At 42.5% G+C, this 27,265-nt stretch overlaps 1 protein-coding gene across 1 annotated transcript in view; it reads left to right on the forward strand.

The window, feature by feature from the left end:
• The first annotated feature begins 14,489 nt into the window (after positions 1 to 14,489).
• DPP6 (dipeptidyl peptidase like 6) overlaps positions 14,490 to 27,265 on the forward strand; it is a 434,766-nt gene continuing 421,990 nt past the window's right edge. Inside the window, exon 1 of the mRNA XM_061996360.1 lies at positions 14,490 to 14,690. Coding sequence (XP_061852344.1) covers positions 14,490 to 14,690 — 201 coding nt within the window. The remainder of the gene's footprint in view (positions 14,691 to 27,265) is intronic.

Here is a 27,265-nt window from a genome sequence, read left to right on the forward strand (position 1 = left end):
TTGCTGGAGGTGTAATTTCCCACATAGTAAAGATCTAAGTCAATAATCAGGAGTTCCCTTCTGTGCATCTCTCAGCCAAATCACTTGGCTGTGATCTGTTTGCTGACTCTTCATATACGTGTAGGCTAAGCTGGCACTCTGCATAAACCTGTGTCAGATGGACTCAGGTTTTAAATGAGGCCAAGATAGTATTATATCTTCTTCTGCTATTTTTGGTTTTTAGAAAATGTCCTCACAGAAGTACTCTAACTTGAAAAATCACATGCACCTTTTACTTCACTCATTGGAAATTTTCATCTGGTATTTCTGTCCTTGGTATAGGGAAGCAGGTAGGCCTTGCATTGATGTTAATCATGTGTAAAGGTATTTGAAAGATTGCCATTCTCAGGGGAATAATCAGGGCACTATCTGCAAAGTAATGAAAATTTAAAAATAACTAGTTGAACAATGCAATGCAGAAATGAATAGGCTGTAGAAAAACCCATATAATGTCAAGACTGTTGGCCTATTTCTAACACACCTTTTATAAAGAAAGAGAATTGTTGACAATATTGGCTCTGATTCCAGATGCCCATGTAAAACAATGACTTGCTACGTAGGCTCAGGGATTACTTCTGTCGCTGTAAAGTGTCTACAGTAGCTTTTGCTCTCTTTTTCTGATGCTGAGTATTGCAATATAGATTCCAAATGACTCCAGTCTATTAGAGGACTAAGGCCAAAGAAGTGTGTGGCCTAACATATCATTTGCAGAATGAGCTTCCACCCTCATCTTATTGCTTTCTCTTTGTCATCTTTTGCTAGGAAAGTGAAGCACAAGCATTTGTTGAGCTGTGTGGATGTGTTGCTTAAAGATGCTCATTGGAGTTAAATCAGTCTTCTTTTAAAATTGGCTCAGTTCTATATCTATGTGTGAACAGCCCTGGGAAACACATGTTCTGGATCATGGGTGTTATCAACTTCAGCAGAAACGTGTTGAACCTAAGGGAGAGAACATGAAAGGAGGATGAGACTGTCTCTCATTGCAAAGAATATTCCTAATATTTAAATATTTGTTCATAGATTATAGTCACCCTTGCACCAGGGCAGTCTTAACCCTTCTAGCTGATTGCAGTACTTTGACTTCAAGACCAAGGTCCAGGTAATCATACTCTTTTTCAATAGCTTTAGAAAGCCTTTCCAGCTGCCGTCTTCTAATGGGCACCCAGCAAAGAGATTAGATCTGAGAAGGACTCAGGTTTCCAGGCTTCCAAAACTTTGCTGCTGTGGATTGAGATGAGTAGTCAATCTTGGAAATGTCTGCTCTGTGGCAAGTTAAAGAATAAAATTAGTTCAGGTCAAGTGAAATGTTTTATTTTCACTTCAGAGGTTTTTTTTTTCATTCTTCATTGGAATTTTAAAATCACTTAATTTTTGGCAATAAATTTGTGCTATTTTCAATTTAGAAGTGGTCCATTTGTATCTTCTAACCTTAAGCAGTACATCCCTGCACACCCCTCCTCCCCCAAATGTCTTTGTTTTGGTAATTTTCTTTTAATCCAGTCCATTTTCCACCAGCAGTTTTAACTTTGATGAGTCAGCATTTTCTAAGAGTATCATCAAATAGTTTCTGACCAGCTCTCTTGAATGTCTGATAAGAGACAGATAAAAAGAACCTGATAGGTTGTGCTTTCCAAATGACAGCTCATTTTCTGTACAGTAACTGTAACATATAACAGTGATTTCATAAGTTTCTTTAACTTCATTATTGTCTATTCTTTTCTTCATGTTTTTATAGTCTCATAAGCAAATAACTTTTATGATAAAAGGAGTTTCTGTGAAATAAGAAAATCCTAGCTAATGTTTGACTCAGACTCTACATTGAGGTTGCAGTGGCTTTTTTGAACCATTTTCCATTGTAGTTTGGTATTGCTTTGTGTTTTACTGGCTATTCAATATATTTCCCGCAGACACTAGTTCTGTGAGTTTCCTGTAGCGAAGACTATCTAAATGGACTGTAATCCTGTAATAGTTCAGAGGAAAATCAATTTGATATGCCTTGGAAGACATTTCCTTGTACTATAGTAAAAGGAAATGTGTGTGCAGGGATGAGAATTTGTACTTGTAAAGAATTTTTGGAAGTTGGAAGTGCATGTGCCTGTGTAATTGTGACTCGTCTTTTGTTCTATTTAATGTTTCCTTCTTCCACCTCTTTTTAAGGAGAATCCTGTTTTATCACCTTACTTAGCCAGGAAGGTTGTAGGATTTAAACCTCTCTTTCAGAAGATGATCTCCTGTTCATCTGTATTATGTGCAAATTTAGCTACGAATGTTCTGAGTGCCTCCATGGAAGTAATTAGGTGAATTATTGTCATGTAGCTCTGCGTACAGTACCTGCCTGGTAGCACATCTTTGAGTTCATATTTAAGAACTACTGCAGCACCCTCAAGTGGTGATGCTGATCTGTATTTACAGGGTTTTTTTAAAAAATGATTATTTTCAGGGTTATGAATCATTTTAATGTTTTGGGCTGGCCTGCTCAGATATTGTCAGACTCAGCAGTCCCTGCTCAGGTAAAGCTCCCACTGAATACAATTAATCACATTGGAATCTGAACAACAGATTCAGGAAAGTTTTTCTTGGTTTGTCAAACGATTTTATGGGGGGCATAAAACATTCTCTGTGCCTGCAGTACCTGTGGTGTTTGTCAGTTGAGCTGGAATAAATAACCTGAGAACTTCACAGAAAGATAAATCAGCACGTTAGGGTTTTTCTCGGGACCACAGTTGCAAATGTAGAACAGCTGTGGGATAGGAAACACAATTGCTTGAGCAGACACCCCCTTCCAGTGACATCTCTATGACTTAGGAAGAATACTAATTCTCAGGGAAATGTCACTGTCTTTGGGGTGCAGTTCTCTGCCTACATCATTAGCTGCCTATTTTAAGCAAGCAGCTTTGTACTGGTCCAGAGGAATGACCCTGGTTTGGGACCTATTGCTTCCAAAATTAGAGTTGTTACCCCATAGAATGAATGGCCATAGGATGAAGTCTGTGCACTCTTCTGCCCCAAGTACAAACTTGCATGAGCAAATCACTTATCTGTCTCAGCTGTAAAATACCAACAAGAGTTTCATTTCAGAAGTTTACTGTTAAGTCTTAATGGATGTTGCCTCTGCTTTAGAGGCCTTAAGTGAAAACAGATATCCAAATGCTTACCCTCTTGTCACCACAGTATGTGCTGGGCAGAGGGCACAGATTGGAGGATGTGGAAGTGCTCCCGAGCCACCAGCACTGCTTTGTGCCATATGTGCTAATGCTGCAGGTCAGCAGAATGGCACAGCTGCTTGTTTACTACTGCAGCTTCTACTAGGTTCAGCATCTTTTCTGTATCAAACTCAGAGAACAGGCTTGAAAAACACTATAAACAAAGCAATTTTATTTCTAAAGGGTAGAAGGCGATACAGACTGTTATATATAAAATTCTATTGACTCCAGCGAATTATCTTCAGATTATTAAGATATTCAGATTATTAAGAAATAAATAATAATTACAAAGAAAATGTTCTTTTTTTTTTTCTTTTTGCTCTCTCTCTCTTATTTGACATAGGAAATAGAAATCAATACCATTTTATTCTTTGTCCTCATTTTGATTATTTTTTTTCTTCTTCCCCTAAAAAACTCATCTCATTTACAGTGAACCATCTAGGTTGTCACGTATATAACACAACTGCATTGTGTTCACAAGACAAGCATGTCAGTAGAGGGCAGGGTCCAACAGTAGTGAGTTTCCAAAAGGATCTGATAAAGAAATTACAACTATTTTCTAATATGAACTAGATAATAGACAAAAATTATGTGTGATGGAGCATATTTAGTATAATGTCTGTGCTCTCATCTTAAAGGCCTGGTCTCAGCTTAGAAATTATACTATGATCATATAATTATATTTTTCTTTTCTTTTTTCTCCCCTAGAGATAGGAACTAATGCTAACACAAAAGTTGCCTTAGGCTGCTCCTAAAATAAACAGAAAGGTGCAGTCAGACCTGTCCCACCATGGCTGCAGTATTAAGATGGGGTATGCTGGCAGCCCACAGCTAGCAGCTGACCCACAAACCTATTTTCAAACATTCTGGGACACGTGGGGTTTGCAAGGTGGCAGGACATGTGGCTTCTGCTGCCTCTTAAACTAGGTGACTTGGCTAGAGAATTGCCCATGATGGAGAGGGGAGCTGAAGCTCAGCATGAAGAGTCAGCATGAAGGACAGGGAGCCCCTCAGCTCATAAACTCCTAACACAGATCATAAACTCAAAGCACAGATACGTTATATACAAGCAGTGCTTCTCTACAGCAACCTGGGGAAAAAAAAACCAGTCAAAAAATGAAATCATTGCCAGTGTATTTATTTAGAAATAGGCCTTGGTGAGTGTTCTGAAAGTAGAATTGTTTCAAACTTAAGAGACCAGCATATTCCAAAGGTTCAAGCCCCTTGCAAGTGATTTCCTTCCTTTTTCACAGAATCATTTAGATTGGAAAAGACCTTTGAGGTCATTGAATCCAACTATTCACCTAACTCTGCTGTGTGCACCACTAAACCATGTCTGTAAGTGCCACATCCACACATCTTTTAAATACTTCTAGAGATGGTGACTCAGCCTATTCCAATGTTTGGCAACCCTTTCAATGAAGAAATTTTTCACAATCTGCAGTCTAAACCTCCCTTGGTGCAACTTGAGCCCATTTCCTCTCATCATGTCACTTGCAACTTGTAGACCAATCCCCTCCTCAATACAGCCTTCTTTCAGAGGTTATAGAGAACAAGAAGTTCTCCTCTCAGCTCTCTTTACCCCAAGCTAAACACTCCCAGCTCCATCAGACATTTCTCATCAGACTTGTGCTCCAGACCCCTCCCCAGCTTTGTTGCCCATTTCTGGACATGCTCCAGCACCTCGATGTCATTCTTGTAGTGAGGGGCCCAAAACTGATGCTCAAGCTGCGGCCTCACCGGCGCCAAGTATGGGGGGATAGTCACTGCCCTGGTCCTGCTGGCCACACTATTTCTGATATAAGCCAGATTTCATTACTTCCTTGGAAATTCTTTAATGCAAAGGAAGCTCTGTGTGTTTCAAGATGGGACAGGTGTCTTTGGTACAAAAATCCTAGGTCAGTTAAATTCTTGCAGGTCCAAAGTGACATTTCAGTTTCTAACCAAAAGAGTTTTCCCCCCTCTATGAGGTGACTGTCCCACTTTCTTGTCATGTCATATCTTTTACCCAGCAAATGTTTCCACCTCTGACAAGTTGTTGCCTGCATTTGTCATAATGTACTGCAAATGTCAGTACTGCATGTGCTTCATCTTGAAGTACCCGTATGTTTCTAGATGACACAACTAGGCCAGGCCATGCTGATTTGTTTTGAGGTGTTACCCACTTTCAAAAACACTGAGCAATGCCAATACAAGGGTATGTTCCTTTGAATGGGGATACTCTTTTTTTTTTTTCAGTAAAGGATATTGTCAGGAAATTTATTATCCCCAGAAACAGTAGTGAATTCTAGTTTACTGAGTTACTGGATAGGCAGGGACATATTTAAATTGGTGAATAATGGCTAGAATAAACAATTCCTAGAGAAAAAATGGTAAACTTTGCTCAGTCTCATGAAATTGAGGAAGGTTTTAGTGCAGTTATTTATATGAAGTCATTGAGGATGTAGTGTTGAGAAACAGTTTCATGATTATGAAGAACTTTAAATTCTGAATAAACGGTGATGTTTCGGTCTGTTCATTGCCAATAGTGCTCCTGGAGGGAAGGCATCAACTAGTATAGCAAGTGGTGTTTCATCACAAATTGGTACTGCCTTAAGTTATGATGGCTTCATTTTTTTCCAACAATTACTTTCAATGTTGGCACTTTTGCAAAATGCAGCTCTGGCTGTGTTGCTGAAGTCCTGTTGATGTAATTGTTGCGGAAATTGTGATGGACTCAAAGGTTGGTTCTTGGAGCCCTGTTGTGACAGTTTTAGCTGTCTAGTTGCTGCTTGCCTGCTATGTGGAGAGGAATAAGAGATCTGAATACTGGTGTATGCTTGCATAACTTGGAGGGAATTAGATTATTTTTCTCTGGAAGAGCAAATCAGACTTCTTTCAGAGGTCTGAAATTATCAGTGGAAGTAAAAATTTCATAGATTGCCTTTGTCACAGTTGTATTCAGAACATGATGAAGCAACTTGTGTTTTCTTGTTTAGCAGAGTCCTGGATTGCTTTTATCTTTGAGGTGAAGTTACTGAACATCCCAAAATTTAGTTTTCACACTTTCTTTAGTTTGAGTCACTTGGCATGCTTTTATGTTTTCTTGGCGTATGCAAATAAACATGCGTATAGATCCTGACCTATAAGTCAAGAAGGACTAGAAATATGCATATCTTGTTTCACAAAACTTTGGGTTGATTTATTTTTTAAAGATATTACTTAGCAAGCCAGTAAGAGCTATATCAGCTTAACTAGCAACTAGAAATCAAATGCCTCTGCATTTAGGTACACCAAAATGCATGTGAATATCCCCTGGAATTTTCCAAACCAGCTCCTGACATTGATTACGCCATCACTGATCTGATTTTGATAATTCCAGTACTTCACTTTGCCAAATACCTTAGCAAAGCTGCCCTTCGTGCCTCTGTGTGACATGCTTTGGAGGAGCGTGGTAAGGTTAAAAGGAAGCACATGTTGATGAGTTAAATCAAGGCACATCCTACAAGGTATTTAAAATGAAAATCTCTTGTTTGGTGATCCTAAATAACTGTGCTCATAAGACTCTGTTAAATTGGTGAGGACATGACTTATTAATATCCTATCAATATCCCTTTTTTTGCCCGTGTGTCACTCACCTCAGCCATTTATAATCCTGTATATTTGCTGTTACATAGTGGCAGTTGACCAAAAGCATTAACAAATCCTTAAAATAGCTTCTGAAAGTCCCAGTAATTTTAGACTTTATGTTACTAAGACACACAAATTGGAGAAATGGGGTAATTTGTACTTGGAAAACTATAAGTGAACTGGTAAGCTTTTTTTCTAAACAATTTATGAAGACAAATGGACAGGAAAGGACATGCACCAGCACTAATAGCAAAGCAGCACAAACATCTACCAATTCAAATTAGTGCCAGCTCCAAAAAGGAATTATTTACTTCAGGTGGTTTCAGGGACTTCAGATAGTTAATCTAGAATTGTGTTCCATAAAGTACGTGCTTGCAGCTCACTTAACACCAGATGACAGGAACTTTTCTTAGGAACTTAGGTGTTTTTCTGTTCAATCTGAAAACTTTCTGAAGGATCTAGAGTGGCAGTTCTCTACATTCAAAACTGTCCTGAGAAGACATCTCAAGCCAGCTCCTCGCCTTTCTAGCCTAATACTTGCCCATCTCTCTATAGATGTGTTTTTCTCTGCATGTTCATATTTCTCTCTAGGGTTTTCCTTCAGCTGTGGAGTTCCAAAACCTGAAATTGTGTCATTACATCCCCTGGGTCCTTTATTAAAACTAGAGTTTTGTTCTCTTCCAAGTAGTAAGAAAGCTGTCAATTTAGTGACAGTCTGAGGAGTCACAGATCTGTTAAAAGAAAATCTCTGTATTATAAAGAAGTAGTCTTTATTTTATCTTGTCTGCTGCCTTTGAAATCTGTAGCATGCATTTGAAATGCTGACTGGTTAAATCCCTTCTGTTTCGCTAAGATTCTGCATGCACAAGTTCTTTTTGGGAAGCGGAAATTCAGAATTTCTCCAAGGTGTACTGCTTGCTTGTGCTACCAATTTTATAGTGCAGTATTAAAAAGGAATTGTATCAGCTTTGCCCGACATGGACAAATATGGATGTGGTCTCAGCACGTGAGATAGAGCAGGAACCTTGTGCATCACCTTCACATGTAGAGTTGAGCATAATCTCTTGCCTCAAGACAGAGTCAATCTGAAGTAGCTGATTAAGGTGCCAGTCGATGCTTTTTGCAAGATACTTAACTTTTTCAATAGACCCGCAACAGCCTCCTTTGCTTTTCTGAAGACAAAATTCCTTCCTATTCTTACTAAAAATCCCCTTGTGAGATCATATTAATCAGGCAAACTAGTTGTTGTCATGGTATATGTGACTTGAGCACCAAATACTGGCAAATTGCAAAGCACAGAAGAGTATGTATAGTGGAAACCAGTTCAGCAACATTAGCCGAGTCTTGCATGGCTGCCAACTGCTCTTGGCATCCAAAGAAAAATGTATTTAACTGTAACTTTAATACTTCCTGGCTTCTCTTGAAGACATGGAATTGGGATCTCATCCCAACTTTTCTGAAAATAAAGCTTCCAAAGACAGAATATTAATTAAGGCAAGAAAGATAGTCTTCAACTTAAATCCCTATCTACATGTATGGCAATAGTAGGTACAGTGGTAGGCCAAGGCTCTAGTGTAGTGTAGAGCTGTACAAACACATGTGCATCTGTACCTTCTTTGACTTGTGCTTTGCAGTTACCTTTTCTAGCAGCAAACTTGCACAACACTTATTCCTGAGTGCTCTCTTCTGTGGATTTTTCTCTGCCTTTCATCATCCCTGCACCAGTTGCAAAATCCTCAAACTAAAGATGGGAAAAACCTCATTGGTCATATGGTCTATCCTTTTGCCAGTTGGCAGGATTATGCCTCTCTACATTTTCTCGTGCCTTGTACAGGCTATTTATAAATATCCTCAGCATTAGGATTTTCACCCATTTCCTCTGGAAACAGTCCTGCTTATGCTACTGGGAAGTACTTGCTGATATTCAGCTATGTGTTCTTGATTTCATTTAATTAGGTCCAGGCATGTATCAAGACTCTTGGTGGATAAAATCACCTGTCTGCTGACCACTGAGCAAGCATTTGTCCACCAGCTGTCTGAAGTAGCCTCCAGAGCAGCTGATCTCCCTGGCTTTGAAAATCTTCCCCTTCTGTGGCTCCAATTAACCTTCTACCACTTCAGCCTGTCTCCCTGCTTTCCAGGCTTGTTGGTGCTTTCCATCTCTGCCATTTTTTGCCCATTTCTTCTCAACCTCATTGACCTGACTTGCCTTCATCTCCTTTTTCTCTCAACCCTCCTGGTACTTCACTGTGTCTCTGCCTCATCTATGTGCTTTTGTTTTTCATTCTTCATTGCTCCCCCTGGGTCCATCTCTTCCCCTAAAGAGTCTTTTCTTCCAGCCTACTTTCTTTTTTCCCCCAAATTTTGTATCCTGTAAAGCCACCTTTGGCTGCTGTTCTCAGTACTTGAGTGTTTTCTCTTCCTGACAAAAAGCCTTCGTCCAACCACTTGTGGAAGATTGCATTATCCTTGGAGTGCCCAGAGAACTTTTGGTTTTTTTCACTGCTTCCATTAGTTCAGCCTGGAAAACTAGCTTGTTTGGTTAGAGTTGGTTTTGGTTTGGGGTTTTGATATTGTGGGTTTTTTTGAATCATGTCTTTTTCTAATCTGTGTCATGACAGAGAGAAGTATACTTCTCTGTGGCCTCAAGCTCACTCATTGTCCAGTGCTGCGTTTCTACAGAATTTGCTCTATGATGCTACTAGCACAAATAATGCCATAAGAAAACCCACCATTAAGATACTGGTTCCACAGTGTATAATCCCCCTCAGTCTTCAGCTGCCCTAGTGTCACTTATCTTGACACAATGGTATGCTCCCCCCAGCACACAGGTTAGATTAACATGAAGAATTAAGTGTATCCTCAGGGACTGCTGAATTGGTGCATTTGATATAGGAACAAGAATTTCTGTTCTGTTTTGATTTGGTTGTGTTTTTAGATGACACCAGAAAGCAAATGTGTATATGGTATTAGAGATTAGAGATTAGAGATTAACAAATTGGATGCTTTTATCTTGACTAACAATAGTGATAGCAGTTAAAACACAGTATTTTTGTTTCTGTAGTGCCTTGACAATTGCTGTTAAAAAAAAATCAGAGGGATTATATTAATAAACACAATCATTTTAAGAACAAATAATTGTAATTTGAGATTTTCCTGAAGTTTTATGAAATGATAACGAGGATTCTAAAATTCCTTTAAATGTCAATTGGAAAAGGAAAATATAATATTTTGCATAATAAAATGTGTACTTGAACTATTGGGAAAATATTTACAGAAAATCATTTATTTGCTGCTTGTAACTATCATCACAAGAAAACTAGAAATGTGTTTAGCTCTGCATGAAACTCTGTTTAGATGGCACGTTCAAAGTTTAAGCAAACAGGAATTCCTTGATCAGAGCAGAAAAAGGAACATGAATAACAATATTTGAATTCCCTGAAAGATGGGAATAAGATATTTAAAAGATTATCCAAGAAAAGTATTGCTGGATTGTTTGGGGTTTTTTCTTTGTTTCTTTTTTTTTTGCTGGTGTTCTGAGAAGTCTTGTCCACAAAGAAATCTTTTATATACAGTTTTAAAGGCAGTAGGGCTTGGGTTGAACCTGCTTTTGATAGTATTACATTAATAGTGCTGAAATGTGGGGATGCTGTTTATTTATACAGCATGGAAAAACCAAGTGTCATTTTTATCTGTATGCCTTAAAAATGTCAGTAAAACATAATTACTTTGCAGCTGCAGGGAAAATATCTGAAGCTAACACACTTTATTTTGATGGAAATGTCACTAGTAAGGAATGAAATCTTGGGATACTGAATTAAATATACAACTAAGAGATGCTTGAGGACACTGTTTTGAAATGCCTTCATTTTTATCTTGGGATCTGCTTGCAGGATTTAAGGAAAGGAATTTTCTTACGTATAAGATGCGTGTTTAAAGGCAAGAATCTTAGGTTTGTACTTCTGAAATATTTTGCCTCTTTAAACTTATTTCATAATGTAAGTTGCTTTCTTCTCCTCAAATCTCGCCATAGATTGAAAAGGTCTTTTTCTGTAATGAATCCCCAGGTTCTGATACGATGTTTATTTATTGCCATTTTACTATCCTGTTTCAGTGATCCCTGATTCAGTGTTTCTTTTTTTTGGTGTACAAACTGTATAATAGTATCTGTTCGTGTAACTGGGACATTGTAGAGGACTCTGGGCTCCAAGTCATGCAGAGGTGAATGGATTGCAAGGGGAGAGTAGAGGGCTCCCAGCACAACTGCAACTCAGAAGCGCTGCATTGTGTCCCTCCCTGCAAGGCAAACAGGACTACCATGATGCATGCCTGTGGGGGACAAACTACATCCTGAGGTAACTCATGTACAGGCAGATTGAAGTACTCTCCAGAGTCCCTAACAAAATCATTTGGGTCCCCTATGACTCAGAAAAATCCTCCTGCTTTCAGTAATGGCACTGACAGCTTGATTCTGGTGAATCTCATGGCAGGCAGTAATTCGAGATATTTCTGCTTCCAGCTGCCTGCTCAGCCCTTCTACACAAGGTCACTCTCACTGTAGCAGGGCTACAGAAACATCTCTTGTAGTTCTCATCTGGTGCAAATCATCCTCTGTCAGCCACCACAAACCCCAGAGCATGACATAACTTTGTTTCTGTTGTCTCTGGTATGTCAGGGAATCGAGAGCGGGAATCAGGAAAGCCTTTAAATAGCCCAAATTATTTATTTCAGGGCAAATGAATCACAGCCCAAATCTGCATGATCAAGAGGTTTTTTTTTGGTGGTTGAGGACCATTTGGCTGGCTTTTTTTCAGTGAGCTTTTAAAGTATTTGACATTGCAATTTTATGTTCCCTTAATATATTTTTCCATGAATTGTGTGCACACGTACGTGCACAATATGTGCATGCATGACTAGACAAACTTGATTATGTCCAATCTTGGTTCTTAAGAATTAAAACCACAAACTGAATGGATTTCTAACTGAATTGGTCCTTAGTGGCTTTGAACTAAGCTGTGAGGCAGAATGTTTTCTGTACTTTGAGGCTTTTTAATTCAGACATTGAATCTTTGGTAACATTTTTTTTTCCTGCCTGGTGTTTTAATACCTTGTATTTTTGTGGCTTTCTTTTGATTATTCCTTTGTGTCCTAGTTTTCCTTGGAAGTTAAAAATGTAACATTTCTTTTAATTTGATTATCTTGTTCTTTTCTCTTTTTTTTTTTTTTCTCGGTGCTAGTTATCACCAATTCCAAGTAACCATAAAGTCACTTTTCATGCAGTTCCAGATGGAATGTAGCTGAGCTAACTGTCCAGATGTTTGGTAGTGTGTAGTCAATTTGTGTCCAAAACATAACTTACGAGGAGTCCAAGTGGCTTCTGGAAAGTTTTCTCAGTTATGACGTGTCTCTGACTTAGAAGCTAGATCTTTGCTACAGAGCATTGTGTGCTCATCTCGTTTTTTAAGTAAATGTCAGGATCGTAGTTGTGAAGATCAAAATTATTTCCTCTTTCAAGTTATGTCAGGAAAGAGGCAGAGCGTTTGTTTTTGTTTTCTCTCTTGATGAGATAAGGTTCCCTTTTCATCTAAATGTTAAGGCTTTTCATCCCTGACTTTGAAGATACAAATAAAAAGCAGCAGATGAAACTATTCAGATGTAAAGAGATTTTTGATCAGGCAGTTGTTGAAATCGTAGAGGTGGGGATAGTTGCACTTTAGAATGTTGTATGCATGACCTACTGAGATGAGGTAGCTTTTTTAAGACTGATGAAATTACGTCTATCAAAGATGGTATTTTCTTAACAGCTAAAACTTTAAGTAAAAAAACACGTTTAGAAACATCTGAGTCCATCATATCCTCTTGCTAAACAAGCTTGTGAGCTTGCCAGCAGCAAGTCTTTCAGTGGGAATGGGCAGACTGGTTTATGATTTGTATGTTTCTGTAAGAGGATGCCCGGTAATCCCAGTATCTCTGGCAAATTTAGAGGACAGAGAGGAGCAGGATTCCAGGGAGGACAGCAACTCTGCCACTCTCCTTTAAACCCAGACATCTGTTGCTATGGAAACCCCAGAGCTTGATGCTGGAGCGAGAGGAATTGTCACCATCCGTCCCAGTGTAGCCGTGCTGGGAGCGGCTGGACACCCGCGGCCAGCTCCCCCGGTGCCTATCCGAGCACATGCCCATTTTCTCCTCCGGGAGCCTTCCCGGGGGGCCGCGGGTGTCCGGGCCGAGCAGCAGGGCTCGGCACCCCGCGCAGGGGCAGCTCCCTGGCGGCGCAAGGGCCGCGGGGCCCGGTCCCAGCCCGGATCCTACCCTGGCCCCGACCCCGGCCCGACCCACCCCGGCCCGTACGGCCCCGCGCTTGTTTATCTCCGGCCGGTGCTGCCGGGAGCCACTTTGGGCGTATTTCCACTGAGGGGCGCTGAAGCACGTTTTAATGCAGCAAAAATGAATTAATACAAAAATAGTAAGAGACACAATTTACCGGATTCTTTTAAAAAGCGACAACAAAAACCTCCCAAAACCCGCACATCCCACACCTTCTCCTCTCCCCCGTCCTCTCCCCAGCCGTGGGGAAGGAGGAGGACGGGGCAGAGGGGACCAGGACCGGGCACTTGCCAGCTCGCCGGGCAGAGCTGTGCCCAGGGCAGTACAGCGGGGAGCCTTCGTCTTCCACCCTCTTGCCTCTTCACTGGCGCCGAGCCGCTCCGGGCACACTGGCCTCCCGGCACCTCTCCAGCTGCCGGTCCCACCTCCCTCCTCCCCGCCTCGCCTCTCCCCTCCTCTCCTCTCCCCACCTCTTTTCTCTCCCACGGCTGGCGATCAGGTGTCTGTTGCTGCGCTTTTTTTTCCCCCCCTTTTTTTTTTTTTTAATTTTAAGTTGTTTCCCCGGGAAAAAAAAAATTGCGAAGCAGAAAAAGAAGATGCCGAAAAGGAGATGATTGTAGACGAGCCCTCCCTCCTTAGAAGAGCAACGTGCTTTGAATGAGGCTTCCCAGCCTCTTGCACTCCGTCTCACACACTGTCACTCTGCCTCTCGCTTGTGCACACTGTTGGTATGCGACCTCGGAGGCGACTGCTCCGCCACCCCTGCCTGGGGAGCCGCTGACAGCCAGACACTGAACCAGCCTCGCTTCCATCTCTCTCTCTCTCTCTTTTTTTTTTTTCCCTTTCCTGCTTTTGCAAACACACACGCACACCCCCAAAGCACATTTCATGCTGATCCACTCAGGCGCCATTATCGGGGGTACGTCTTCGTGGAGTGTTTTGGTTCCTTTTTTTTCACTTTCCTCCGATTTTTTTTTTCCCCTTCCCAGCACTGGATGGTGCGGCATTCCCGAGGCCTGTGGTGTCACGGCTCGATTGCGGTTTATTATTTATTTATCTATATTCTCTCCCCCCCCAATCACTTTCCCCTCGATTCCTCCCCCCCCTCCAGCTTCTCGCCGGGTGCCGGTGCGGAGGACCGGGGAGCAGGATCCCTCGCTCTCCCTTCTTCTGATGTGGGACTCAGCCTCGCCCGCGTGTAGCATGCTCTAACCAAAAAAGAAGAGAGGAGGGGGAGAAACAAAAAGAAAAGAGAGAGAGCGAGCCGGAGAAGCATCTCTCCCTCCCTCTCGTTTCCCGCGGATTGACTTCATGGCTTCACTGTACCAGCGGTTCAGCGGGAAGATCAACACCTCCCGCTCTTTCCCCGTTCCCCCCGAAGCGAGTCACCTCCTGGGCGCCCAGAGCAGCGAGGAGGACGGCGCTGCCGGCAAGACCTCGCGTCCATTGCAACAGGAAAGCAGCCGGCCCCGCTTCCAGTACCAGCCGCGAAGTGACTGCGAGGAGGAGGATGTAAGCGCCGGTCTCCTTCGCGTTGGGTTGGGGTTTGGGTGTCTTCCCCCCTCCAGCCCCTCCGTCCCGCCTGTGTGTCTTTCCAAACTGGCGGCTATTTCTTGCGAATTGTCTGCTCTTCTAAGAGGGGTTTTTGTCCTCCTTTTCGTCCCCCGAAGTGTTGGGGATAGGACGGGACGGAGCCCGCACGGAGCCGAGCGGAGCGCGCTCACCGCCGCGCTGCCCCCGCACCTCTGGCTCCTTGTGCGGCTTTCCGCCACCGCGGAGCAGAGCTGGGGGCGCGGGGTCGGCACATTTGGAAACGGCGGGCATAAGCTCCGACCATCTCCCTCCAAGCGAGGCGACAAGGCTTTTCCCCGCCTCGCCGCCCCCCCCCCCCCCGCCCCCCCTTTTTTTTTTTTTTAACTTGGTATTCCATGTTTTACCCTTTAACACTCTCCCGGGCAGAAGTCTTCACCTCGTCCCTCCTTCCTCGTATTCCCCATCAGCCTCCCCCCACCCTGGCAGCAGGGAAACTTTTTAACCCCCGAGCAGCCGTTTCTGGGTCTCCCTCTCTCTCTTCCCTCCCCACCCTCCCCGCTCGAGTCCCCACGGGGAAAGACGCAAACTTCGGCCGCGCACCTTCCGCTCCCGCGCTGCCTCCGAGTAGCGACTTCAAAGGGTGCATCTGCATATTGCCTTAGGAACGAATGACTCACCCAGGCCGCCGTCTCGCTCTCTGCCCGATGGAGTTAAACATGCTTGGGTCGATCGGAAGGGGATAGGGGGAATACGGGACTTGGAAAGCGGGGAAAGAGAGAAGGGCCGGCGGTAGATCAAATAGGGTGACTCCCCAGTGCTGGGTGGTGTGAGGTTTGCAGAGAGGTTTGAGTGGGTTTTGCCTCTGTGGAAGCACACACAAGGGGAAGCAAGTGGCTGCAGCTGGGAATAGTATTTGTGTCTGTTAAAAATACTTCTTGCCCGGGTGGGACGCGTTGGCTTTGCGGCAGGGTTTGGTGCTGGCTCTGGGAGCCTTCCTGGGAAAGGCACCGCTTCGAGCCGAGACAGCGGGTCTGCCTCACTCGGAGAGTTCGCAGGGAAACTTCTTCACACCGGCTTTTAATTACCTCTCCGTTTTCGCGTCCGTTCGTAAAGTCTTTCACAGTCCTTAGAGCAAAAGCACTTCGGCACGCTGACCCGAACCTCCCCGAGGTGACTGCCTCACCGATAGACCCAAAGGACCACACAACCCTGAATTAACTGTGAGCTGCTCACCGGCCACGATCTCGGCACCGCTGCTTCTTGGCCCGGGCCCACCGCGGGAGGGTCCTGTCGCCGTGCCGGGCGCCCGCAGCCACGCGTGTATGTTCCTCCGGCGCTGCCGGGGCAGGTCCCGACGGCGGTCCGGGCGGCAGGTGTCGCTGCGAGCCAGCGGAGCGCCGGCGGGGCTCAGCACGCGACCCCTTCCCTTCTCCTTCCCAGACTCTGCGGGCGGCGTCTGGGGACTCAGTTCTGACGACCAGAAGCAAAGAATGCAGTTCAGCATGTGCGAGTGATTTGTGCTGACAGGCTCCGAAGTGATATTAATAAGAATAATATTAAACTACTGAAAGGATAACTTCTCCCCCCTCTCCTTTTTTTTACTCCCTCTTTTCTTTTTCCCCGCAAGGTTTATATGTGGGTGAAGAACACTATTGAACAGTGTCATCTATAGCGGGAAAGGTGTCTGCCTAGGTGTATGTCCCGCAACGAAGTGAAAAAACACGGCTAGAAGCAGGGATTTAGGATTACTTCTAAACGCACGTGAGCACATACTGTGAATTCTTTTTAAAAGGGGCGTGTCTGAGAAACACGTGGATCGGGTCAGGCAGTTGTGGTCCCTTCCAACAGAGCCTGGGCAGCCTTCGCTGGGGGTCTGCCGTGGAGATTGGAAGGGGAAGTCGTGACGAAGCCAGCGGAAATGTCCTTCTGAAGCGCGTGTTGCTGGAGGAAGGGGCCCTGCCCGAGGGGAGCGCGGAGGCAGAGGGCAGGCAGGCGCGATAAGGGGGCGGCGCGGCGGGGCTGTCCACCGTGCTGAACCGGGCAGGAACCGGGGCTGGGCGGAGCTGTCCCTTGGGCAGAAGCGACCCGGAGCGGGTCAGGAGGAGCTGTCCGCCGTGCTGAACTCGCCCTATCTGGGGCAGGAGAAGCTGTTTGCGGTGCTGAACCCGCCCGGGACTGTCGCCAAGGCGAACTGGCGGCGGCCTCTTGCCCCTGGTCGTAGCGAGATCGCGGCAGAGAAAGGGATTTTTCTCTCCCGCCCCGGCGGGAGCAGGCAAGGTCGCCAATAATGCAGCCTTGGGCATTGAATCCCTGAGGCAAAGGAAAAAATGAGGCAGGCGGCAGGCGAGGACTACGGGATAACTGCAAGGATAGCGGTCTGTTTGTGCAGGGTGTTAGGAGTATGTGCTGTTGCTTATCGGGGGAAGGGCTTAACAAAACAGCACTAGAAACCCCTTTTTAAGGTGATCAGACTTTTGTTCTCTGTTTTATGCAAATACTATAGTAGAGTATTCATGTTGTCTATTATCATTCAGCATCAGTCTAGTAGAAAAAGAGAGAGCTTAAACATAGAGAAACAAAGTTTTGTTGCTTGGCCACACTTGGAAATACCAAAACAAACCTGAGAACAAGGTTGTTCTGTTCCTTACTTTCTCATGTGATCAGTAATTGTGAGAGAACTGAGATTTTTTTTTTTTTTAGGTTGCAGATGATGACTGTGCCTCTTGAAATATGTGTGCTGCATTCAGCGCTATATTTTTTAAGCACCAGTATGGTCCTCAATACAGTACAAAACAAAGGGAAAGACAAGATCTTGGTTTTGAAGGTCACAGTGTTGTTAGTAAGCATTTTATCCACTGGAAGTACTACTGGTGGAAAAGTACTAGATAAAAACCTATGTGAAGCTGAAGAGAAAGCAGTAACTTTGTGATAAAAATTAAACAAAGACAGTTGTGAGGTAATATGACAACTGTTCAGTTCACTTTATAGCCACTATTGGGATGGACTAGAAATAGTGGTTTTGTAACAAGAAACAACAGCAAAGCAGAAGTTACAATGTTCTTTAGTAGTTTTAACAAGTTTTTGCTATGTTTCAAATTATAATAGATATAGGAGAAAAGGTACATATAATAGACTTGTGAACAGAAGCTGGGTTAAATATTGCAGATTTTTCGTATTTATTAGTAGCCTGGTGAGACAATCATGAATATTATTTATGGGAGAGAATGAATATTATTAATGAGGAGGCTAAGTCTTGTATAAATGACCCCAGAAAACCCCTTCCCAGTTGGCTTTGGGGCAGTGTTGATACCGAAGTTAATTTTTGCAACAGCTGTAAACAAAATTCTGATTACATGTTTGGTTTGTTATATAATTGTTACCTTTTCCCTGCGTTCATTTAGGAATCCTGAAATGTCTTTGAAGAGTCTTAGTAAAATCTAGTGTAGCAGATTATGATGAATTTTGGTAATTCCCCTTTTTAGATTGTTGAGGTTAATGCTTTCCATATTGTACCGTGGAAGGGATTTTCTCCTAGATGTTGACCTGAGAATTTTTTGCCATCTTTTCCAAGCATTTTCTTCTTTGGCATCACAGTGATTAATGAGTTTAATTTTTACAGGCAACTGCCGGGAGGTGCTGAGTAAGATGTATCATGCTGATGGTGTATAACGCCGCTCCTTTTAATTACTGGGATGATAACAATGCATTAATCAGATTCGTATGAAATTCAGCACTTTTCTGTAACAGAGAATATTGATGTATTTTATAAGGCACTGACTATAAAATGTTGATAGTAGAAGTCCTTTTTAAATTAAATTTTATATGATAAGTTATGTGTTAAAAATATTGAGTGCTCCATGAAACATCATAAAACTTTTCTGTATAAAGAGCCATATGCTGCATTCTTACAGGTTCATTACTTAGTCGACACAGCTATTTGCTTTAAACCATATAAAAAAGGCTAGACCCAAAGTACAAAAGCTTTCATTGCTGTGAATATTCTTTCTATAACTGAATTCTGAATTATTTCTTTTTTGATGCATTTGCTTAAAACTACATTTGGGACTATGTTATACTTTACTAGTTGTTACACTTTACTAGTTCCGCAATTGATTATTTAGACTGATTTACATTTTGAGAAGTTTTTTGTTCAGATATGAACAGCAATAATTTTGAAATGCTTCAGTAAAACTGTGTTTCCTGTTTGAACAAATGAATACAGTTAATACAGTGATTCCACAAAAGTGAGAATCAAAGCCATTAGTATAAAAACATTTTTTGTTTGATATATCAGACTTGCTATTGCATGTCAGCGAAAGTGTTAATGTTCAGTTCATGTCTGTCTAATGGGAAGAGGTATTGTCTCCTAGAAATTTATGTCAAGGACGTTTCAGAAAGGCTGAGGCCTGAGCTGCAAACAACAGGCTTTTTCGAAGTGGTGTGGTCTTTTCCTCAAGAGATTAGTGATTTGAATGTAGTGAAGAATTTATAAGACTGCTGTAATCATAACATTACTGTGAGATAAAGTAACTTGAATTGTAACTGGAAGTCTGTCTACAGATATGAACTACTGTGCTTATTGACAGAAACTACTCTTTAAGTACTCTTCAAGAGTCTTCTCTTCTGCCTCATCTTGATGAGTTCTTGTATGCTGAGCTCAGTTATCCAACAGCTGTAGAGATGTAGAGAGCTGGGACTAGTTCTTTCAGTGGGCATAGTTAGGCCCTGCTGGCATTCTGTAAGATTACCTTTTGGAAGGAATAAGAATTACAGCTTAATTCCTTTGAAAGAAATAGTTATGAACCTTAGAAAAATGGTGGAGCTTATTTGCATGAAAGCCCATCATACATTTTGTGGTTACTGAATAATGGGCATTCCGATCTGATCTACAGGTGATACAATTTTTATACTTTGCTTTATAACTATATTTAGAATTAAACCACTTTCTGATATTTGCTGCCAGTTTAAAATCGGCCTCTCTTTCTGCAATCTTTAGGAGCCATGATGGTGATGCATGCACTAAAAAAATCTGCCAGAGAGAATGTATTTTTAAGCATTCAGGAATAACTGTGTTGAGAGGCTGAATCATGTCTCTAATAGTAGTGAACTGTGCAATAAGCTGGGGAATTTTATGTAGTGTACTCAGCTCACATTATTTCTTTTGAGCTAGTAGCTCAAGTGCAGAAAGAAGTCACTGAGCCCAGGGTCAAGGCTGCTTGTGTTGGTTTCCAAGGGTCTTTCAAAGACATAGAGAGTGGGGAAAAAAATCTATGAGTATGTGCTGCTCTCTATCTTTCTGCATTTTTTTTGTTTCGGAAAAGGCCAGAAAGAAGACAATTCTTCTATCAGAGCTTTGAAAATGCTCTTTGGGAGTCAGAAGATTTTGTCCCTTGAAATAAAAACATTCGCATTCATTTTGGCTAATATATTTATGCTTATGATGATCCAGCAAAATCTCCCATGAACGTTCATTAATTGCAAGTTGATTTTACTGGGATTTGTGCCTGGTGTGCTGGATGACTCCCTGCACATTGCTGTGATGTGTGTGCATTTTCATCTTGAGACCAAGGGGTGGCAGCGTGTCTTGATTACATTATTCTTACAGAACACTTGTCATTTCGTTGCTGTTACAATAAAGCACCAACCATTTGTTTACATACTCATACCTACACTTGAGGATGACATTCAATTCCTCATTGTTTTCTCTAGGTTTGATTGACTTGCTGACAGTTTTTTAATTCTCTTTTTCCCCATCAGGGTGAAATATTTGTTTTCAACGGTCATTTAAAAGAATGGTCCACCAATAGTTTTAAACGGTCCCCTATTCAAGCATTGGAAAAGGAGGGCAGAAAAGAATTTTTCTTCTAAAGGAATGTTTTTCTCTTTTCTCTGAAAAGAAAACAAAACCTCATTTTTTTTCTCAGGTCTTTTGCAGTCATACTGGGTTGTGGTACAATGTAAATTTTCAGAAATACACACAAGTAATTTAGGTTTGTAAATTCAGGGTTTGCTTAAAAAGATATTTGTGGTCAAATCCAAAAATGTGTATTGGAGTCTGTTTCCTACTTAGGTGTATAAATACTCATTTTGGATCAGTTTCATAGTCATCTATGTGCCTTTGAAAATGTTATCTGTATTCATTAAGTTGCAGATGTTTGGTAATGATGAGTTTCAGTGTGGGTAGTTAACTAAGTTAAAATCTATTTTGAGTCTACATGAAGAGATCTAGTGTGCCATAGTCTTTACTACCAGTATATACCTAAAAATGAGAGCAAGACATGGCCATTGGGCACACGTATGTTCTACAGCACAGGGAAGCATAGAAGAGAACAGAGAGAGATCATAGTGGTACTATTATAGTATAGTGGTACAGTAAAGTATTTTGAAGGTTGAATATGCTGTGGTTTTTATATAGTGGAAAGACAAATCGTTTACAACTTTTCCATCTTTAGAGTGTTTGGGAAACTTCATTTCCCACATTCAACTGGAGTTTTAGTTCTTTCTTGGCTCTTAAGCACTTTAATTTATAGAATCACACAGAATCACAGAATGGCAAGGGCTGGAAGGGATGTCTAGAAACCATCCAGTTCAATCTCACTGCTGGAACAGGTTCACCTTGATCAAGTTGCACAGGAACACATCCAGGTGGGTTTTGGAAACCTCCAGAGAAGGAGACTCCACATCCTCCCTGGGCAGCCTGTGCCAGGGCTCACTCACTCACAGGAAAGAAGTTTCTCCTCATGTCTTCTCTCAGTCTTCTTTTCTCCAGGATAAACAGCCCCAGGTCTCACAACATTTCCTTGTCAGAGAGATGCTCCAATCCCCCCATCATCTTTGTAGCCCTCCACTGGACTCAATAGAAGTTCTCGAATCACATGTTGATCTGGGGAGCCCAAAACTCAACACAGTACTCCAGAGGAGGCCTCACCAAAGCAGAGTAAAGTGGTGGGAGGACCTCCCTTTACCTGTTGACCACACTCTTTTTGATGCATCCCAGGATGCCATTGGCCTTCTTGGCCGTGAGGACACATTTCTGTCTCATGCTTAGTTTATTATCAACCAGCACCCCTAGGTCTCTCTGCAGAGCTGCTCTTCAGCAGGTCAGTCCCCAGCCTGTACTGGTGCATGGGATTGTTCCTTCCCAGATGCAGGGCTCTGCACTTGCCCTTGTTGAACCTCATCAGATTCCTCTCTGCCCAACTCTCAAGCCAGTTGAGATCCCGCTGAATGACAGCTCAGCCTTCTGGGGAATCAGCCAGTCCTCCCAGTTTGAGTGAACTTTCTGAGAGTACACTCTGTCCCCTCAGCCAGGTCGTTGATGAAGATGTTGAACAAGACCGGCCTCAAAACCAATACCTATGGAACGTCACAGGTCTCCAACCAGACTTGGCTCTGTTGATCACTGCCCTCTGGGCTCTGTCATTCATCCAATTCTCAATCCAACTCATTGTCCACTCATCCCACCTCCACTTTCCGAGCTTTCCTGTGAGGATGTTATGGGAGGCAGTATCAAAGGCCATGCTTTCATAATTTGCTTTGTTAATATAGCACTTGAAAGTCTTTCTAAAGATTACAGCAGAGATTAATCCAGTTTTTAAGTCCCAAGGGACATGTCATCTGGAGCCAGGGAGAGAGGAATAGAAGGGTCTGACACTCATCCACATTGCAAGCAGTAAGTTTAAGCAAAGCTAATGAAGTCTGTGAGGTAATGTGAAGAAGGCTGATACTGTGAATTCTGTTGATGAAATCTTACCAGATTTCCATTGAGTATATTTTGTAATTGCTTATCACTTGCATAATGTAATTTGTTTTCCTCTAAACAAGGTGCTTGTTAGTAGAATTCTGCTGGTACATAGATTCTTCCATGAGTTGCCATCTCTCTTCCTTTTAAAACCACATTTAACATTATTATCTTCACTTTACAGGAAGAAAATCAGAGGCTGAGTAGACACATTGTCTCACAGACAGTTCATCTCAGCTCTACAGCAGTGACAGTTTGTTGTGGCTCAGCCCTGTGAGCTATTGCAATTTATGGTTCTGGGCCACGGGGGTTTTAAGACTAAAAATTATTCTGGTTGTCACCAAGGATATTCTCACAGGTGTAAAACTAATTGTGAAGTCCAGCACCTTTAAGTCTTTGCTGTATCTAGCACTCATTAGTGACAGTTTTCATGTGACATTTCAAATGTCTGATGTTTTCCTCTAGCTTTTCAAAGGTTTAGAGCTCACTTTGAGAGAAAAGAGATTTAAAGCATCAAAAAAGGAGGATAGGAGTGTCTTAATGCTTTCGCTATATAACATTTGGGGTGTCTTTTTATTTTATTTCCTTTTTCTCTTTTTTTCCTTTTCCCCTATTTGTCTTCCTCTTTTTTTCTTTCTTCCTTTTCCTTTTCTTTCTTTTTTTCTTTTTTTCCTTTTTCTTTCTGTATTTGTCAATAGCATCTGCTCCAGCATTTCAAGTACATTTCACTCTAGGCTGATCTCAAAAGTAAATGCAATTTTTTTCCAAGCATACTCTTAGAAGTACAGAGCTACATGAAATGGAAAAGTAGCAGTGGGAAATGCTTGGTAACTTCAGCTCTAGTTATACCATAGCCAGAAATTTTAAAGTGTTTATGACAAAAGTATGTATGGATTCCTTCTTTTTACATGAAAATGAGCTCTAAAAGAAAGTAGCTGTGGTGTTTTGGTCATGGGAGAAATGAAGCGCATGGAGACTGAGCAATTGCAGATGTTACTGCAGTCTCCAAGCCATAGATCTAAAGACATTTTGTTAGCAGAGCCAGCAGCAGGTTTACACAGGACCCTTGTGCCTGCTGTTTTCATCCTGTTCTGGCAGAGAGAGAGGGAGAATAATGTCCAGCAACTGGGTAGCAGCACGAGGCTTGTTACTGCATGTTGTCCCTTCTCAAGGGTATAAGCAGTGGTTTGCAGAGCCCAGTTATGTAGAGTTTGTATCTGTGAAGATGAACTCAAATGTCCTATAGTGCTTTTTTGATAAGGTGGACTAAAAAATGCTTATAAGACTGGCCTTTGGCAAAATAAAAAGTATGAACTGCTGGCAGTAGCAAACTAGATATTTATACTTGTGCTAGGGTCATAGAAAGAAATCTGGAGGCAACTGCCTCTACCGCTGGCAGGTAGAGTGCTGTGGAAATTGGCTCTGGGGTGGATAGCTCTTCCCATTTGCTTGCAAGGCTTCACAATACCTTAAGAGCAAGAAAGGCTTCAAGCACAGCTCAGCTCTTCCTTTTTCTTTCCCCAGCCCTACCTCATGGGAGAAAAACTCAAGTTTTGTTTGCACTGCCAGGAAGCCATGAGTTAGTTTTTCCTCCCTATCTAACAGGTGGCTGCTGGCAACCTTACCTGTCTCTGCCCTGGTGCCTGAAGATGGATCTTCCAGAAAAAAACTCAGATGGCTGCTCTCCAACTGCTTCACAGTGACATGCCCTCTGGCATTACAAAGTGCAAGTTTCAGCTGCTGCCTGTCTCTCCTCTCCTCTCCTCTCCTCTCCTCTCCTCTCCTCTCCTCTCCTCTCCTCTCCTCTCCTCTCCTCTCCTCTCCTCTCCTCTCCTCTCCTCTCCTCTCCTCTCCTCTCCTCTCCTCTCCTCTCCTCTCCTCTCCTCTCCTCTCCTCTCCTCTCCTCTCCTCTCCTCTCCTCTCCTCTCCACAGGCAGGTTGGATTATCTCATATTCCAGAGGAACACAGAGAGCCTTGAGCAGAGGGAAAAGAGGATGTTTGGATCTGCTTTAAATAGTGCTTGACCTCTTGCATAAGAGACTGATTGTCCCAAGATAAGTTTATTGCATATACAGCTCTGAGATTTGCACAGACTGCTCATGGGATTATGTTTCATGTGACTGTAGAAGCCTGTCTTTATTTGTTTGTAATTTATTGCTAAATCTCTCCTCATATTTCTGGGTAATCTATATTACATATGATTTGTCTTTGCTTTGTTTTTCCTCTTTCCTTTAGGTTCCAGAAAAGAAAGGTAACTTTTAAAAGACCAAACATCCATTACATTTTGATAAGGAAGCTGTAGAAATCAACAGTCTTGTTGCCATAGGGACATAAATGGTTTACAGTGAACCAAAGATTTCCACTTCTACTAGTCTCCTGCTAGGCATACTGAATGTAAGCACTTTATTTTTTGAAATTGTCTATTTGTAATCGCAAATACAAGAGGAGGCACCTGGAGAAAGCACTGAAGGTATTCTAGTGCTTCACAATGGTGTTTTGAATAAAATGGGTACTGTTGAAACAGCTTCTCAGAAACACCACTTGTCAAAACACATCCAGTGATTCATTGCAAAGGAGAGTAATTAATGAAGAGTAACCCCATGTATTGTACTTACCTTGTTTATACTTTCTGTGTTCGAGTTTTGTGTGCTTGGAAGAGGCTGCTTCAAGGAGCCATGTACCAGTACAGTTTGGGGAATGAACTGTTAGAGAGTAGTGCAGGGAAAAGGGACCTGGGGGTCTTGGTGGACAGCAGGATGAGCATGAGCCAGCAATGTGCCCTCATGGCCAAGAAGGCCAATGGCATCCTGGGGTGTATTAGAAGGGTTGTGGTTAGTAGGTCTAGAGGAGTTCTCCTCCCCCTCTACTGTGCCCTCATGAGACCACATCTGGAATATTTTGTCCAGTTCTGGGCCCCTCAGTTCAAGAAGGACAGGGAGCTGCTGGAGACAGTTCAGTTCAGGGCTACAAAGATGATGAAGGGAGCGGAGCATCTCCCTTATGATGAACGGATGAGGGAGTTGGAGCTCTTCAGCTTGGAGGAGACTGATGAGTGATCTCATTAATGTTTACAAATACATAAAGGGTGGGTGTCAGGAGGATGGAGCCAGGCTGTTCTAAATATGACGAATGATAGGAGAAGGGGCAATGGGTATAAACTGGAACATAAGAGGTTCCAAAGAAATACAAGGAAGAATTTCTTCAGTGTGAGGGTGAGGGAGCACTGGAACAGGCTGCCCAGATGGGTTTTGGAGTCTCCCTCTCTGGAGACATTCAAAGCCCACCTGGACGAGTTCCTGTGTGATCTACTCTAGTTGGCCTGCTCCAGCAGAGGGGTTGGACTGGATGATATTTCAAGGTCCCTTCCAGCCCTTAAGATTCTGTGATTCTTTGTGAGTGAGTAGTTGTTACTGCTTTCAGCGATAGAGCATTGCAATGGCCATTAGGGATGTCTTGCCATTCCTGGGTCTGCCACTGACCTGCTGTGTGACTTTCAGCTAGTTATTTAGTGCTGTGGTACAGGACCTGCATCTTGTGGCTACCATAAAAGTATCAAGGCTGTGACTTCATTTGTGGCTTTGCTGTGATAATGCAGAATTAAATAATTTCTGCTTTTGGCCTAAATCTTTGGGCTAAAAAGGACCCATAGAAACATGAGATTGTTAATAATTAGTAGTGTGATCATTAATTCTGACAGTGGCAACATTTGTGGGAGCATTGCTAATAACCAAAACAGGCCTGATTGTCCTTGTTTATGGTGGACTAAAGATCTCTCTCATTACAGTGTTTCACAGGCAGTGCCAGGAGCTGATAATCACTATAATGCTCATTTTTCGTTTAGCTAAGGAAAGCTAATAAGCATCTGTAGTTTTGAAAATGTCAGATTCAGCCAAAGTGCATGCAATTAGATGAGGATAATGTTGCAGATAATAAGAAGATACATGATACTGGATGAGCAGTTATCAGACTGTTGTGCTTTGGCTGCTAAAGTGCCGTGTGTCACGTAAAAGAAAAGGGTTGTTGGTAGGGGGAAAACATGCCAGAAGTTGTCAGAGATGGAAATGTGAGCTAATGTGGTGAAGTGACAAAGGCTGGTCCTCGGGGAGTATAAACATGCATGTCAGACTCTGGATAGATGGAAGAGTTGTCTGGGTTAAAAATCACGTACATGATAAGGTGGGAAAGGCCACTGAGAAAAAAAAGACGGAAGGAAACGTAGAAAGGAAGGTGAGCAGAATGGAGTAATTTGTGGTTCCCATCTCTAAGGGCTTTTTTTCCTGTTTTCAAAGACTCTCTGTCTTGTGTATGTGATGTCTGGGCTATTCTGGCTGCTTAAATGTGTTAAAATCTTTCTGAGACAACTTCTTTGCCCAAAAGGAGATACAGCCATGAGGCAGTGATTAAGAAGCTGGGTGTGAAGAAGCAATGTCCTCAGTTTCATCTACCGCTGGGGGAAAGAATGAGACAGAGTCCAAAATCAAGAGAAGACAGCAAAAGGACAAAAATCAGACAACAGACAATGAAGGGGAAGAAGAAAGAAGAAAGCTATGATGCACAGAACTGGATGCACACTCTGATACTGGAAGCCAAGGAATTTTGCTTCTAAAATATTTTTGCTATGGTGCAAAATCTTGCCTGTGGCTGAGGCAGAATATTCCACATTTGCCCTTTCCTCCTACTTAGTCTAATCCAGGAAATAGCTCTGGCAGGAGGACAGGTTCTTCTTAATCTGAGAGAAAGGGATTTTTGTCCTAGTTTTTCTTGAAATGTCTTTCCCACCGTTATCCCACCTCTGTTAAAGTGTTCTAATGT

Source organism: Colius striatus, chromosome 5 (assembly GCF_028858725.1).
Source record: "Colius striatus isolate bColStr4 chromosome 5, bColStr4.1.hap1, whole genome shotgun sequence".
Classification (NCBI taxonomy): Eukaryota; Metazoa; Chordata; class Aves; order Coliiformes; family Coliidae; genus Colius; species Colius striatus.